The sequence below is a fragment of the Octopus bimaculoides genome, chromosome 6, assembly GCF_046866305.1.
Source record: "Octopus bimaculoides isolate indiv1 chromosome 6, ASM4686630v1, whole genome shotgun sequence".
NCBI classification, from domain to species: Eukaryota; Metazoa; Mollusca; class Cephalopoda; order Octopoda; family Octopodidae; genus Octopus; species Octopus bimaculoides.
Genome location: NC_142933.1, coordinates 61,616,474 through 61,635,127, shown reverse-complemented (window position 1 = coordinate 61,635,127; position 18,654 = coordinate 61,616,474). Strand labels below are relative to the sequence as shown.

Here is an 18,654-nt window from a genome sequence, read left to right as displayed (position 1 = left end):
ATACTGACATGCAACACACGCGCACACATTATTGTGTTGGAGTACTAGTTGTCATTTAGTCCTCTAGATATCTCTTCCCCAGCAAACCTTTGATCAAGGACATTAATACCATGACACACCATCTTCTATTCTAGTAGGGTGTGTTTAGTTCTACATTAATCAATGTGTCCTTTTTCTAAGATAATTTAGTGCAATTTGAGATGTATTTGGCCTTATTTTTAGCAACCATGCAAACACTCTCCTGTCGGCTCGTATTTTAGTGATTTGGAAATTGTAATTTAACAGTTAAATGCAATTTAATATTCTGTATGCATAAATTAAAACACATTACCCATCTTGTAAATGGCTATTTCTTTCGGCTTATGACAGCAGTGAACTGAACGAACAGTTATGAGAACCAAAAAATTTACCCCAAAATTAGGATACATTCATGCAAGTTTCACTTCGCAGCAGTGCTACATATGCTATTTTGCTATTGCATATCAATATAAAAGAACCTATTTTTAACAATATTACAAGTAATATTTTGTGTACACGAATGCTAAATGAACGCAACAGGTAGACTAACAGAGTTTAGTGAGTCAGGAAATGCCGCGACTAAAAAGAAAAAGGTAACTTTAAGTACTTGTCTATAAGTGTTCTCCTTTACAATTCATTCATTAACAACTATGTGAATCCGTGAATAGAATTTGACGAAACTAATAATAGACTAAATTGGAAAATATTTCGCAAAGTAAATTTGGCGTGAGAAAGAGGAGACTTTTGATGTTTCATCGGGTAGGATTCATCATTCGTATGGATATATGATAATGATGTGTTCTAAATCTAATTTTGGATACTACTCTGTTATCTGCTGGAATAATAAGATTATCAAAGGAAACTCGAAAAAATGCATTTAAAAAGACAACAAAAACATCCTAACTTGTTAGATTTGAAAATATTGTTTATGTAGCAATCATTGAGGTATCAAAGCACTAACCTTTAAAAAGGACGATAACCCAAACATGACTAAAAGACAAACTAACACAACGAAGATATTACCTTTCTGACTTTCTACGTAACATTGTAACATTATTTCAAGAAGGAATTTAGGTGAATAGAGATCTCAGTTTTGATTTCGTATACTACATCAATTGCTTCTTTAATTTTCTTTAGTCAGAAAGGAAATAATCATAAGTTTACGAACAATGTACACTCTTGGGCAAAAAACAGTCAAGAAACATGTTTAAAATAAATTTGTCCATATCACTTTTGTAATTCATTATAAAACTTATCTGATAACTAGACTTAAATGTAATAGCTTCATGGTAACGAGATCTTGTTTCCTACACAAAGGCATATTTGTATTTGGCTAAGAAACAAGCTCTGATATGCAATCCTTGCACGAAATAAGGCAGAGCTGATATTTATATTTGTTAAATCTATCTCAAAGACATTTTGGGATGATATTTAAAACATCTTTCTCCGGTTAAGAGAGAAATCTTTTATATTCTAAATTACATAAAATAAAATAAAACACAAATAATATGTAGTTTAAAATATGACAACCATTTTGAATTTATCTTCTCAACTCAAGTATCATCTAATATCAATTTGTATATGATATAATGAATGGTGCACATCAGTTACAAGCTTAACTACTTACTGTTTTATAATATTAATAAATTATGCATTATTCTTTGAATTCAATCATTTATTTAATTAGCATAATCATTATAGCTTTCATGGGTCGCTGAATAACTCATTTGAATATTTTTACAAGACAAGAATGGTAGGCTGGATTTTTTTTCTTTTAAATTTCGAAGTTTGGCGAATTTAATATGTAAATTTTAGAAATTAATGATTGTTTCATTGTTCAGTTTTTACCCAAGAGTCTTTATACTCAAGTTTAGAATGAATGTATAAGCATGCATTTTTTGATGTAAATACTTTACTCCTTATAAATACATGCTTAAACAGAAAACATAAAATTGGATGAATTTTGCTTTTTAATTCAACAACACACAACAACAAGTATTTATAAAGTATATTGATACTTTGTTCGAAAGAATTCTTTTTGCGTCATTTTTGTTGATTTTTTTTTCGAACGTAAAATAAAATTATTTTTGCTGTAAAAATATTTGTATCAGTAGATTGAGCAATGTTAGTGCTTCAAATAACTACGTTAAGGATTCTACTCATAGCTAGCACAAATAATTATGATAATATTAATAAAACCATGCTTCTTTCAATATTTAAAAAAGAATTCTGATGTTATTATTTACACCCCCATATATTTGTGTTTTATTCTTCATGCATTCCCCGCCTCACTTGAAATGATGATTGTGCATTCAAGGTTACGAATATAAATACAAAAATTATACAGCAGAATGATAAAATAATGTGACCCATATAACAATGTATTTATCTCTAAATTATGGTGGTGATGGCAACTGGATCAAAGGAATTTTGATTACTGAAATTAATTGTAAATTGTTTCGGGATTGGTTGTAAAATTCTCTCTCTCTCTCTCTCTCTCTCTCTCTCTCTCTCTCTTTCACGCACACACACACACTTTTTCAATCACGCGCGTGCGCACACAAATACAAGTATACAAAATAAAATAATTCGAGTTAATTCTGAGGGAACTATTTATTCTCTAGTATTCGAGAACATCTGCAAAATTCATTCCGAAATAGAATACCACCCAACTATCAATATCAACATTAGTATTAAAACTATTGTGATGAGAAAAGAATATTGGTTAAGCTTTCCATGCAATTCACTATTGTAAGCTCTCCTCCAAATTAGGCCAAAGTATTTTTCTTCATAAAGCGTTGTATAAACAATTTGTCTTTCCTGCACTTTCATAAATGAAACAATTTAAGCCATGTACTCTTCATTCCAAAGCACAGAAACACACACGCACACACACACGTAATTAAACTACAAAAATGCCTTTCTATTTTAAGCGCATGCGCTTAAAATGTAAAACGTGCGATACAAACACATCATATTCAAGGATGCTCAACACACCTTCCCCGTTCTTTCTCTTTAAACCTATGTTTATGTTCATCATGACATATAAGAAATCGGGATAGAAAAGTAGAAAGATGCCGCATCGCTCCAAAATGAAGGAAAGACAAACAAAGAACCAAATTTTAAACAAACGACGAGAAAAGTGAGAAGGAAATGAAAAAAATAATTTTAAAGTCTTGAAGATATAAGGACTCCCAGAGGAGACTCTGGTGCCATGTATTATGGTACATCCAAAAACCACAAAGGGGATGGATAAAGAGGAACCTATTTCTTTTCTGAGTAATTTTTGTTGTTAGGTGTTTCTCTTTAATTTTGTTTTTGGGAGAGGGAGCGGTGAGGGAATTTTTTCTCTTTTTACTTCAATGTCCCTGATCTGCAAGTTGATGGATCTGGCACTGCTGTAGAAGTTACGCTTCACTGCATTTCGAATCAATAGTCGTCTTTTTGATGTAGAGATGACTTACATCTTACTACAAGCGTGTAATATAGAGAGTGTGTGTGTGTGTGTGTGTGTTTGTGTACACACACACACGCACACTCTACATTACACGGTTGTAGTAAGATGCATGTATATATATAATTTACCTTATATATATGTGTGTATACACGCACACATCTCACACACACACGTATATATTTATATATATATATATATATATATATATACAGCATATACAATGTAATATATAACATGTACATATATTTTCCTATATATATCAAATGACTACTTCGCCAGTATTTATTTACCTCGTCTAACTACACATCGACTGTCCGTCCACCCCTCCGCCCAGTCAACACATCTAACCGCCAACAGACAGGCCATAGAGAATAAAAGGAAGGGCACTTGCTATATCTGTATGTAAGGATTCCTACCTAATAGAAAAGATTTTCAGCTTCAGGAAAGTCTGTTAAAATCATTAAGAATGAAATAATGAACAACAACTGACTTGGCCGAGCGACCACCCGACGAAGTGGACTGTCAGTATATTATTCTCACTTCCGCCAAACAGGAGAAGATCATTTGCTACTTGTTCTGACACCAAAATATCTTTGGCTGCCAAGAAAATGAAAGAGGAATTTGATTCTAGTGACAGACAGCTAGATAATTCTTTGGGGTTGTTATTTAGCCTCAAATCAGCTTTGATAAAAGCCATTCCAGCCATGACTATCTTGCTTTTTTTATATTTCTCACTTAGTGAGTCCGGGACACATTATCCAAATCATATTTCTTACTTTCAGATTGCATAATGTGATTTAAAATAAAGCAGAAATCGTAATAAATGAGTGTTTCTAATTTAGGCACAAGGCCAGCAAGTTTTTAGGGAGAAGTTAATCGATTAAATCAACCCCGGTACTTCACCGTGTCTTTCTTTTGTCATAGGATTGTCTTCTGGGTACCGTTAATGAAGACTTATTTTGATAGTATCAATGTGTCTTGGTTTGGCCTACCTCGGATATCGAACAGTTCAACTCTCTATCTTGAAAGAGGCTCGTTGTAGTTACCACAGGCATCAAATAATCGAAATTTGTAAACTAGGGAAGGTACGAACGGTGATGATGCTGAGAGAGTCGAAGAACATAGAAATCAGGCATAATCCACCAGATGTAAAAACGGCCAAAAGTGGAAAGCAGAGGCAGAGGCTAGTGACATTCTGTCATCTCTTAAACACCGAAATATGGTGGGCGCAACGCAAATTCATCGGAAGGGACTTGGTTTCGGCGCAGATTGGTTCAGGCCGTTTGCAAGTATGATGCGGAGCGAACGCAGATCTGCCGTTAACAACAGTGTCAAAACAAGGGAAACAGAGAGAAGAGAGCTTCATTTGATCCAACAAGAACAGATGCCGAGATGGAAGGAAAATGTTGCTGAGAGAAAAATAAGTTGGAATAAGATATGGCGGGGGACTACATCTGGGCTACGTTTTCTGATTCGTTCACATTGTGTCTTGCCTACAAATCTGGAACGCCTCAGAGAATGATATATGCAAATGCGGAAAGGCCGGAACACTGTAACATATTCTTTCCAACTATTCATTAGCATTGCATAGATATACATGGGGACACAACCTGGTCCTTAAGGTTATCTTCAATGCTATAAAGAACCAAATTGCTCTCATCAACAGAGAAAAGCCGATGAAAAAGAAACAATCAGAGATTTCGTTATCTTCGTGTGCCCAGAACAGCGGATCCGTTATAAGAAGAAACTTCCTGTGAGTGATGGAAAGTGGAGCGACTATTGGCAGGTGGCTACAGATTTAGCAGGGTGACAGGGATTCTTTCCCTTTCCAGTTGCGAAAAACTGGATATTATGATGTGGTGTGAAAGAAAGTGGTGAATCTAGTCGAGTTAACGATTCCTCATGAAGTCAAAATGGACGCCGCTCGGGCTCAAAAGATTGACCGCTATGTAAACCTCCTCGCGGAATGTGAAGACGCAGGCTGGAAAGCGAAGTATTTTCCACAGTGGGAAAGGCTAGCCACTAGATTTGGTTACAAAGAGACGACGAGCGATGTCTAGAATATTGAGCTTTATTTGATAACTAGTTGATCTAGCAAGCTGGTTCTCATATCAGTGAGTGTGCAATGATGCCGTCGAGAGGTAGGCTCCGAAACGCATTCTCTCCTGATGGCCCCATACACTTGCTGGCATCCGGTATGCAGAGCTTTCGACTGGGAGCACTTACATGTGCAAGTTGTTTGCAAAACATCAGTTGGCTGATGAAAGCAACAAAACCATGACTATAGAATATGTTAGAATTACTGTTCATCAGAAGTAAAGAGCAGGTTATCTTCAGAAATACTCTTTTTCAAAAATATATTTTGTTCATAAAATCTTTGCAATGACCTATCCTTCCGAAGAAACTTCCTCAAAGCCGCTCAACCTTCTAAATGGTATTCAAATGTCTTTCATATTTTACTGTACCATCTAAATGACAGAATAGATTCGAGTTACAATGTTTATTAGAATGTCTTGTATCATAGATCTGGGGCTTAACAACAGCAAATCATTTCAACTGCTATAAAGATTGTGTGTGGGTTGCCAAATTACTGGTAAGCATAAAGAATTTTTGTCTTCCGAAATCGCTCAGGGAATATTTATTCACCATGCTCTCATTCTTGAGTAAAAGGTAAAATTATTACTAAATTTGTAACATATCAAAAGATCACAAATAGTTCTTTCTGCCACTTACTTTGGCACCGAAACTCAGCAGGAGAAACGAGATCAAGAGATAATATTCTTATACATATTCGGGCTGTTAAAGAAGTCACATATTTACAAATTCAAGAAATGTTTATTAGAAATGTACAGAAACTGTAACACTGAAGGTGGCGAAATGTAGTGTTAAGATCCCACATCTGAACATCCGCAACTCGATACAGTATCATTTGCGAACAATTATACGATTTTCTACAAAGACACATCAAGGTCACGAATGTAATTTTGAAAGATAATTTCTGATATTGCCAAAACTTACTACTCCTTTATCTTGCTCTTATTTGACAAGAAGACTCTTTAGGTTAGGAAATAAACTTAAACACACATTATTGCCATTCTTATCGTGTAAATAATCTACACCGCTTTCGTCAGAATTTATTTAATAGTAACTCGTTTCTACAGTTCTATTTTCTAAGTTGTCTGCAAAAGCTATGTGGTTATCAAGCTTCAGAGACTTTACATTCAATATTACTTGCAAAGAAAACGATGAAAATTCGAGCCAAGATCAACATCTTCGTTGAACAATTGACTGTAAAATCGCTCTCATTTTCAGGGATTTACCAGATTAGAGCCAAAAGAGAAAAATGTTAGTTTACTATAACAATCGATATGTAACTCCTCTAAAATTTATGTAACCCTAATAAAGATTGCAAGTTCAATTCAAAGGATACAGATATGTACCACCGAAGAATATACGTATAGTAGAAATAGAAACAATTATATGAAATAGTCTGATCGATTTAGACTTTTAATCTTCCATCCTACACGGAATCATAACTATTGATTTCTTATAATAGATGATGCATTTTCAAAAGGGAGTGGTTTTATAACCATTAAGAAATCACATCCAATTCCCTCAAACAATTTCCTTTATGGCACTCACCATCAACAATAATCATTATTGATGAATAGATATCTGTTAATTATTGTTGTAATTATTAAATAAGGAAGGACAGAGACCAGCAGAGGATGCTTCGACTATTCATTTTATTGAACCCAGCAGGATTTAATTCAAAGTTGGTCCCGGTGGAATTTGAACGCAAAAAGTTTTCATAACAAACTTGACAAGCGCTGAAATATTTGGCTATCTACACCACCTTGTGTTTTAATTATAAACATCTTTTATCATTTATTTTTGTGCCATAAAGTTTGCATCAAATGAATTTCATCTTTTTATGAGTCTGATTTTTCAAAAGATTATATTCCCGTATGTTTTAATTGCTTAAAATAAAAAAGCAAAGTTTAATGTACTTGTTGTGTCTCCCACCACAACACCCTCCTCTCTCATATTCTCAATCTAACTGTTTAACCCATCACCATATGTCTGGCAATTTTTTAAAACTATTTTCTTTATCTTTTTTTTTTTTGCGTCAAACATTTGGTGTTAACGCTATCATCACACTAATTTTTGTTGCTGCTTCTTTATTCCTTTTAATCTGCCACGAAGCTCATTACTAATTCAGTTTCAACACTTTCAAGAAATCAAAATGAAAACTGTTAAATTCCAGAGGCTCACTTAATTATTTTGAGGAACGGGTTAATGCAGGGTACATTTATGTAGCTTGAGGGTGGTGCTATGTAAGATATAATTCTTGCTTTTTTTTTTTTTGTAAATAGATTAAAATAGAAGATGACTAATTAGTATTAATAAAATAGTTTGGAAAGAACAAGAACAAATGCATTACTTCATTAAACCGTTCCATTGTATCTATATATATATCAGCAGCAGCATCATTAACATTAAAAAAAAGTTACTCTTGATACTCGATGACATTAGAGTGGATCTGCTTCCAGTTTGACAAGTTTCTTATATCTGGTACCTCCAAAAGGTATATCTGGTATTCCCAAAAGCCAAGTAAACTGAATGCAGTAAGGTTTACTGAAGAGAAACCCAAGAAAGTGCTATGTTATTAGCTAAGCGCTTTTTCCGACTATACAATCGGTGCACAAGAAGTAACTTGTTATCGCTAAGGAATTGAAGCTATGTCGCGAACTACTAACCATCGATAGATTGTTTGTTCTACCTTGCTCACGACTCCGTCAATAATAATGACAACTACTGCAATTTGAAAAAGATGTAGTCAAGAAAATAAATCTAATTACTTCAGAAAATATAGAGTGGTATTATTAGATGAAACTTTGCCCGAAACGGTCTCGTATCTCTAGGCGAGAAGTCTACTTGAATGTATTCCATGACTAATATACTCCCACACTTTGAAAAATAAATAGCATGCATGTGAAAAAGCACATTAAATAACAAGGACAAGAAGAAGAAAGAGAAGATTATGTTTTCGTGTTAGATTAGTTTGTAATGTGTAGTTACAGGCCTGCTGCGTTAATTTGATTTAAGAAATCCCTGTAGCTGAAACTTTGTTGTTCGCAAATAAATAGAAAACATTTTTAGCAATGTTGTATTATTTGAGAAGAATAGCTCGGAAAGAAAAGAGGCAAGAATAGGAGAGAGAAAAAGATATAATTTTAAAACGGAGTAACGAGAAAAAGAAGTAGCTTTAAGAAGTTGTAAGCTAATCAGATTGACGTTAAAGTTTCACCTGCCAGGGATTCCATTAACCAAAAACAGCTCTGTTTATTTTTTAAAGATAGGTGACATTATTTCATTATCCTCCAATAAGATATGTAAAATCTTGCTGTGAAACAATTTGGAACACTCAAAACTATTGTTACTCAATAGATTTTCTGATATGTACAATTGTATGAGCACGCATAAATATATGTTCATTTATTGATATTCTTTAATGAGAAATTAGATTTTTTCATATGCACCTATTCTACAATAAGAAGCTTCATTTTTCAGTATGTTACCCTACAAACGTATTCATTAATTTCCAACCGTATTGTTCCCTTCTAAGAGCAGAGAGTATACTGAATGCTTTACTCAAGCCAGTTCTCCACCGTAAGAGATCAAATTTTATTATAGTCAGTCATACATTTTAGCTATTTTGTGTAAAAAAAATTATAGAAATATTCAATCACTGCTGGGTGATAAGATGTGGTGCAGCCTTAAGTCGAACAATACGCTGCAGCTTGAAGAAGTACAGTAATGACGTAAGATTTCAGTGCATTCTTTTTTTAATCACATTCGACCAAAGATCATTTTAGTTTATTCTCGTTTTAAATTGCTTTATTAAGACGAAATCATTCGCTGTGTTCCAGCGGCTTAGGATTTTAGAAGGTCTTGTTTTCGAAGAAAAATGGATTACAAGAATATATTGAAATACCCTTAACTTATTCAACAACACTCCACGGAATGAAGTAATTATAAAAGCAGAGAAAGCTATAAATTATGATACAATTATGGTAGAAAGTAAAGCAAAAACAGTTAAACTTGGAAGAAAAATTGTTTAGAAATTTATAAAATAGAGAGAAGTCATAATGCATAGATATATTTGTCTTTGGGGAAGAAGAAGAATAGAAAGAAGGAAAAAAGTAACTCGTTCAAAGAATATAATAATTGACTTTGGAATATACATAATAGAATTAAATCAGTTACATACAAGCAAACGAAAAAAGTAATCTGCAGTATCTAGGTACATATTTCCCGAAAGAATATTTTGTGGTCACGGTCACTGCTGTAGCATGGTTCTAACGGAGGGATTTTCGGTAGGAATTATTGGTGATTAAAGATTTTATATTCAGTAATGCAAACGAGGTGGGTGTAGGATTAATTCATACTACTGACATCACCAAGCCAATACATAAATGTTAGGCAATACATAAATGTTACATAAATGGTTGCTTTCGAAGCAGACTATGCGACAAAGATCTACAAGATTTTGGATTGAAAAAAAAAGAAAGAACTGTTATTGGAGAGATTACTTTTCGTTATTGTTGTCGCTTTCGCGTCCCTATGCTAGAAAAGTGAAAAGTTTGCTGTACATACCAACAGGAGGGCTGTAATTGGAACCTGTGTGTGCTTCAACGCCGCCGCCGGGTGAGGTCAAGGACCCAGGTAATGGTATTTCTTGTTTGATACTTTGATATTCTTTTTGTCCATCGTTTGCTGAGGTATTTGTGACAAAAGTGTTGAAAGGTGCTGGATAAACCGAATAATTCTGGCCGTTTGAGTTCAATTCTCTTGAGCTTGCGTCAATGCGAGAGAGTTTAGTTGGTACTATATGATGTTCTGGAGAGTATATCATCTGCTGAAAAACATTGAAATAATGAAATACCATTAAAAGTGATAAGAATATATGTTAGCAGCTTCAAAATCTATCACATTTCTGTTTGCAACATCCATATGAAATGGCGTTCAGTTGCTTCATTATTCTTATCATCACTTCGTTATTTAGTGCTTACTAAAGGAACATTGGTGATATTCATGTTTGCTTTATATCAAAGCATGTGATGTTATCGACAGAGCTTTCATTCACATTGTCACTCAACTGGCAAGAAATAGTAGACAAAATCTCCCTCATACTACATTCCACTGTTTTATAGCGTGTTGCATTGTGCTGTGTGTAAAAACAATCATCAGAAACTTATTTATTGCACAAAAATTGTTAACGTGAAATTCGTAGTAAAAAAAAAAAAATAACTGTCTGCTATACTTAGAAATCCTGTTGTGCTAGAAATTCTGAAACGGTTTCGATTGTTTTGGCATTTCTCTCAGAGCCACCATAATTTTGGGCACTTATCTCAAAAAATAAGAAACAGCTAGCAAAATGCATGATTTAGTCTTCTATTATACGCCTATTTCGAATGATCGTATCTAATTTTTGTGTATGGTGTAGCATTTTACTTCATGTACTGACTGGATGCTTTGATACATGCACATATGCAAACGCTTCAGAATATAACATTGCGGGTAAATAACAGATTTTAAATTGGAGTAAAAATAAAGACCTGTATGTAAGAGGATAAAACAATATAAGTGTGTGTGTGTGTGTGTGTGTGTGTGTGTGTGTGTGTGTGTGTGTGTGTGTGTGTGTGTGTGTGTGTGTGTGTGTGTGTGTTTGCGTTTCTCAAAAGCATTATACACTCTGTACAGAAAGAACGTACCTCGTGCTTAATTATATGTGCTAGTTAAAATCGAAACATAAAAATACAACAATGATGTAAAAAGCCATAAGAAACATGGAAGTCATTTTTATCTCACGCTCCAACGATACATTTTGCTCTAATTTAGGCCCCAGGCCAGCAATTTTCCAGAGGAAGCAGTTAGTCGATTACATCGTCTCCAGTTCTTTACTAGTGCAGTATATTATCAACCCCGGAAGTACGAAGGGCACCATGGACATCAACAGATCCGTTGATTGATACCATTCAAGTAATGGCTTCGATTTCATCGATTAACCTTATCCTCCTAAAATTGCTGGCCCTGTAGAAACATAACAAGAATCACTGTCTTCATCATTATCATGGTAGTACATCGACAGAAACCTTAGAGTGCAGGGCTAAAATACATCATGCTATGTAATTGCATCCTTTTTTATATTCTGAATTGAAATTCCGCCGACGTCAATTATGCTTTGAATCTTCCAGTACCAGTCAGACTGTCGGTTAGATTTAATTACTTATACACACACTTCTTAAAAAATTAGTGGCCTGGTACCATTGTAAGGAATTATTCTTTAAACTATATCCAAACTTCAAAATGTTTTATAGCTCGTTTCACTCATATCTCTTTGAATGATTGTGTAGAAATTGACGTTTAATTATTACACAGATATGTAACATCAGGATTTTTCGTTTTATTGAATGATTGTGTTGAGCTTTGTTTGCTTGTTTTTGTCGGTTGTGTCAAGAAACTAAATTTGATAACCGGTTTGACTTCATTTTGTAACAATCAGACTACGCCTAGTGCGAATTTGCACAATGGTTGCAAGCACAAACAAAAGGTTTACTGAACACGCAACTCAATAAGAGAAGAAAGGGTAAATAGTAAAGTGCAACTGAAATAACAACGTAGGTAGCAAAAGATTTGTTGTATTTGAAGTCAAAATGGAGTCCAGCGTATCAAAAAGAATGCGTTAGAAGAACAGAAAGGAAAAAGAGAATGCATATGAGAGTAAATGAGAAAGTGTAGTGCAGTGGTTAGAATAGAAGTCATATTGAATAAAGGAGATGAGGGATGAAGGGTGAGTAATGAGTGAGAAAGAGGGGGAGCGGGGAGAGTAGAACGTATGAGAAAGAGAGAAAAGGGAAATTATGATGTCAAAAGAACGGTTGCGTTTCTATTGATGGACCAAACATCCGCCGTGCAGAATAGGTTGAAATTAGAGTGGGCTACAACTGGCAAAGAAAGGAAGAGAGAGACGGAAATGTGGAGAGACTCCGGAAATTCAAAAAAGAGTGGAGGTAGCGGTGGTGTTAGAGACAGAAAGTGAAAAGAAAAAAGAGAGCAGGAGAGAGCAAGGGAAAGACAAGAGAAAAGTTTGAAAAGAGTATTGGGAGACAAAGAACGTAGAAAAGAATGAAGAGGAAAATGAAAGTAAGTGAGAGACGAAGGAAGAAGGACAAATAATGTTTAGATAGAGAGTTAATAGGCAAATAGAGTATAGGGTGAAACATAGGCAAATGAATGGCAAATCAGAAAGAGAAGATTAAGATGCAGAGCCAGAAAAAGAAAAAACAGAAGCAGATAGAGTGAAAGTTAGAGAAAGTTAGAAATATGAGTGAGAAGGTAAGTTATGTGTGTGTGTGAGAGAGAGAGAGAGAGAGAGAGAGAGAGAGAGAGAGAGAGAGAGAGGAGTAAGAGTGTATGTGTGTGCGTATTGGAGGTAGAGCGTAGCATTTAATAGTAAGAAAGATGGAAAAAAATAGGGAAGAACCGTAAAGAGAGACATTAGTCTGAGAGACAGAGACTGAATGAGCGAGATGTGTGAGAGATTCAGAAGAGTTACTCGAATTCTGATTTTTCATACATATACATAATACATACATACAAACATGTATATAAACATATAAACACACACAAATGTGTGTATATACACGCGCACACACACACACACACACACACATGTATATATATATATATATATATATATATATATATATATATATATATATATATATATATATACACACGTGTGTGTTTGTGTGTGTGTGTGTACGAAAGAGACAGAATGGTGAATGCCAGTGAATGGATCGGCTTGTAACGAAGAGAGAAGCACACATAATCTAAATGTAATGAAAGAGTTAGTTCGATGCTATATCGGCAGTCAATAGTGAACTAGCAGCAGCAACAACAACAACAACAACAACAACAACAACCACAAATAATGGTAATCAATCGAATCTATGTTCAATTCGATCGCCGCTCTTTGCTCCTTGATTAGAAAGACTCAAAAGCTATGAGAAGGAAAAGAATAACGAAATATATAAATAAATAAATATATAAATGAAATTAAGGGGGGAAAGGACAGAAAGAGGAGGAGAAAATGCATTAAAAGGTCTTTGAGTCACATCTAAATGGAATTACCAAATAACGAATAATGAAAATAAAATAAAATAAATAATACAAAGTATATAAACGTACAAAAACATAATAAAGAGACGCGAAAATTCATTGGTATTCTTGTTCCTTCTTTTTTCTTCTTTCTTTGGCTGTTATTTTTATTTATTTATTGTTTATTTATTTATTTTTGGCTAAATTTGATGAAATCCTAACCAAAAGGATGTATCAATCGGTAATTCTTTGTTAAATCGTTCATAGTTCCAGAACACAGACCAACTATAAAGACAAACCGAAGTGGAAAGAGCTGTGTGTGCGGAGGTGATGGTGGTAATAGTGGTGCGGATGGTGGTGGTGGTGGTAGTGGTGGTGGAGTTGGGGTGGTAGTGCAAGTGAAGAAGTGATAGAGTATAATGGGTGGGTGGGGGAATGAGAGATGTTGAGGATTGCGAGGAGGAGGTCAAAAGAGCGAAACGACTCTTGATGCTTTTACAGTGCAAAGGGTTTTTTCTTGTTTTTTTGTTTGTTTGTGTATAGGTTTGTGTGTGTGGTTTTTCTTTCTCGAAGAGCGCCATCAATGGAATTACCACATCTAGTACTGAGATGGGCAACCAACAATAATATAGAGAAAGAATGTTTGGGTGGGACGAAATAAAAGAAAAGCAGCAAAACAAACGCAAAAATAAGAGAGGGCACATCCTAGTAACTGTGGGTGGTGTCTTTGTCCTCCTTGTTTTACGTTATCTCGCTAATATCATTAATATAATAAAAAAGAGGCGGGACTTTTTTTCTCCCTATTTTTCTACATACAGATGCTTCGTTCTGAAAAAAGACAAGTTAGACCTAAGGTCAGTTAAAGAATTATTCGTGTTTTCTACGCCATAACATCATTATTTTAGCTTTTGTTATTATTGCTACTGGTTGTTGTTGCAGTTGTTGTTGTTTCACCGAAAAAAAAATCAATGGAAATTGAAGAGGTTAATTCATATCTTCTCCTCCCACAAAATTATTGAAGTTCAATTCAACAAAGAGACATTTGCGGCCTCGTCCAATTTCAAGCTACAAATAGTTCTTGCTGCATAGTTTGAACATAACAACAACAACAGCAATAATAATAATAATAATAATAATAATAATAATAATAATAATAATAATAATGATAATAGTAGTAGTAATAATAATAATAATAATAATAATAATAATAATAATAATGATAATAGTAGTAGTAATAATAATAATGATAATAATGACGATGATAACATCAAGACGACCGCAAAGAATAAATAAATTAAGGATTTTTAATTAAAATACTTTCTTGCTGTCATGACTTGCCGGTTGATTGAGACAGTCAACATCTCTCACTTTCAATAACATTCTTTCATATTTTCATATTTCAAAAAAAAATCAAAATAAAGAAATAAAAGAAAAAAAGTATTGTTTCAATGCCAGAAGATCTTGTTACAGTTAAAATAACAAGCTTCGCCTGCTAGAAATGGTAGCCAAATCTGTCTTAAAGATGGTCATCATTTTGATTGTAGGGTGTTCGATCACAGCACTGACTTTTGGCTAACACAAGCATATACTATCCCTAGTCACTACACATGCCAGCAATAGCAGCCGAATTTTCCATAATTCATGCCAATGTTTTTTTACAAAACGGAGTCATTCGATATTGCAATCTTAACCAAACTACATCTGAGCGAATATAAGACAATATGGTCAATCTTGAGATGCCTTTAATCATACGATTGTTGATTTGGGGCTAAAAATCCACAGGAACTCCGTTTTATTTCTATGACCCAAATTTGTGTAGTTTTTAAAGAAAGATAAGTTGCTAATCTCATACACGCCTGAGAGTCATTTCACAGTCGTTATAGTCCTGTGTTCGAGAGTACTACGCGGTACCATGGGCATGTGTTCTAATATAGACTTGGATTAACTGGGGGTTGTGGTCGGCGGAAACAGGGTGGAACTCGGCATACATGGGTGTGTGTGTGTGTGTTTTAAAATGCGTGACAAGAAATGTTATGAACCAGTACTTTTGAACGAAACTCCTTCGTCACGTTTGTTCTGTCCAGGTTACACAGACATTTTCTTCATATTGTCGTTATGGTAAATGCGTTGAGATTGTGACTGGTTAGTTCTAAACCGGTAATTACTGATACTATTACTCCAAAATACGGTTTATTATAAATATACAAATATTAACATTACCTGGTCGTTTTGTGCGTCTGTTCGATTTTCCACATCTGTATGGCCATTTGGCACTGTAAAACAGAAAAGAAAAATACATGTTTAGAACAAAACAATATTCATGTATTCTACAAAGTTGTATATTAACAAGTAGGTAGTATAGGAAATGAGATTGTGTGACGTTAATGCCTCTTTTGGGGTCATTACACACAAATTGGGGGATGAAATCATTCAACTCAAGGACCGAATCGAAACAGAATCGTGAATATGTCATTATATTACGGCACTCGTCCATATTTGGATTTATTGATTTCTTATAGAGGCACAAGTGGAGAATATATTGACAGTATTTATGAGTAAATATAAGCCATGTATTGATATATGATATCAAGTAAAGTAATATATAAAAACACGATTAAATAATGAATTTAGGAATTGTAGTGTGAGACACTAGTGCTTTGGATACTGAAATGCCGAGCAAACAAATTATAATTATATAAATTAGTTAATTGTATGGCTAGATAGTTAGAGAGGTAGATTCAAGTGTGACTTTGCTAGCAGAGAATTAGTTAATTTTAAAAAATACTTTCCAGAAAGATTCTCCCACGCAGTTTAAATGGAAGGAGGAAAAATAAGGGCGAGTGTTCAGACACTGTGGAGCCAGCAATATTACGAGGAACGAGGTCGGTAAATTTTAAACCGAAACGAGGTGATTTCTGACTGCATTGAACCACGGCGAACATTATTCCGTCAAGGCGCCAATCTATTTATTTACCAGCAGTAACCGTGCCTGGACTGGCTGGACTGAAGAACAAATTGTATGTGAACAACTATACGATATTTGTTCATATACAATTTTCATAGTAAATCAACTATTTATTGAATAACAACGTTCGAACTAATACCACTACTACTAATAATAATAATCATCATAGTAATAATTTCTTGCTACTACTACTAATAATAATATTGATTTCTTCCATAGGCAGAAGGCCTTAAATATGGCGGAGGGTAACATTGAATTATATGAATCCTAGTACTTAACTGATCATTTAGTTTATCAACTCCAAAAGTTTGGTAGAGAAAATTAGTTTCAGCGGGGTTTGAATTCAGAACGTAGTGATTCAAGACAAGCAGTGCAATGCACTTTTTTAGAACTCTAAAGATTCAGTAAATCTATTGGCTCTGATCAATCCACTCACTGCACTTCAACTCTATGAAAATGAAAAGATAACTCAGCACAGTATTACAGTGTATAGTAGCCACTCAAAATACGATCCAATCTCAGATGTAACCTGTTACTCTTTAAAACCGATGATACAGTGTTAAGCTCTTAGAATAAATGTTAACCTACAGTTTAATAAAAAAAAAAGTCATTATAATTACCAGTAGGAAGATAAAGATTTCTTAAGTGTGATAGTATTAAGGATGGAAATCAAGAGTTGGATATAAAAAAAGGTGAAAAGGTTTAGGTCTCGGGTATCCTTCAGCAGATTTCAGCGTTCAAGAAAAGTCTCTCAACATTTCTTTTACTTTTGTAGGAAGTCAATAAGATAAATGCGACTGCAATAAAAGCAGTAAAACTCTCTCCCTCATTTCACAAAGTAAGTTCGATAAATCCAGTTTTAATTTTCACAGAGAAAACTGCCTGCTCCTTCCAGTCAAAAGAAGGAAGAAGGCAGTGGGACAATGTTCCTTATAATAATCCTTTCTACTATAAGCACAAGGCCTGAAAATTTGAGAGAGGGGTTGAGTAGATGACATCGATCCCAGACCTCAACTGGTACATAGTTTATCGACCCCGTAAGGAGGAAAGGCAAAGACCTCCTCGCCGGAGTTTGAACTCAGAACGTTAAGACGGAGGAAATACTGCTAAGTATTTTGTTGCGGTGTGATGCCGATTCTGCCGGCTCGCCGCCTTAATAATAATAATGACAACACCTCACATAATTATACTTTGCCCTATACAAATGTTATGAATTCGATTTCACATTTACTCTTTTAAATATGGCGTGAATTGATCCAGGTCGTCTGATACTCTATTAGTAAACTTTTCAGCTTCCAATTGCTTAATTTGTAATCATTTGTGGAAGATATTTCTAAAGTGTTTTCTACGTAAAATTGAACACTAAAATGATATGTATGTATGTATGTATGTATGTGTGTGTGTATCCACCCACCATTTTAACACTTACCAAACGTGATTAGAAAGAATAGCAAACTGAAATAAATACACACACTAACATGTCCGCAGCTTTGATGTATGCAATAAATTTTCGCTTAAATATTGTAAATCACTCATTGAAATAAGAGGGTGGAAAGTAGTGAAACATTCTCAAATTGAATTTAAAAACAAAACAAAAAGCAAACGCCGAAAAAGGTTAATTGCTGAAAATTTTGAAGCATTTGTAATTCAGTGAGACTAGTTTTTGTTTTTTCTTTTATTTAATTTTTCGACTTGTTTTAGTTTTAATTTCTATTTCTAATATACATCGAGTAAAAGGAAAGAAATTTAATATATTCCTGAACACGTAATTTATTTCCAAGGACACCTAAGTAATATGGGAGTAACGTGAGATCTATTACAATTCATAAAGCTAAAATTGGATTCAAGAAGGAAGGCGAGTGTGGCGATACCACCATTCTAGACCACACGGTATTTTTTGATATGATACATAGAAAGCAATAGAAACATTTTTATTTTAAAGATTAATGATGTATTGATTAAACCATGGAGAGGACATCACAAAACATGATAGAAAACTTACTCCAGGACAAAACAAGAAAAGTGGAAATAGTTAAAGAAAATTTCG

At 34.2% G+C, this 18,654-nt stretch overlaps 1 protein-coding gene across 18 annotated transcripts in view; it reads right to left on the bottom strand.

Moving 5' to 3' along the window:
* Positions 1–18,654, bottom strand: part of LOC106868936 (paired box protein Pax-5) — a 704,900-nt gene that overhangs the window by 33,475 nt on the left and 652,771 nt on the right. For 11 of the 18 annotated variants that reach the window (XM_089353975.1, XM_089353976.1, XM_089353982.1 and 8 more), the window contains 2 exons: positions 15,863–15,915; positions 10,136–10,397 (listed from right to left, as the gene is read on the bottom strand). In XM_089353975.1, the coding sequence (XP_089210101.1) occupies positions 10,136–10,397; positions 15,863–15,915 (315 nt within the window). The remainder of the gene's footprint in view (positions 1–10,135; positions 10,398–15,862; positions 15,916–18,654) is intronic. The other 7 variants (XM_089353977.1, XM_089353979.1, XM_089353986.1 and 4 more) reach the window with 1 other exon arrangement.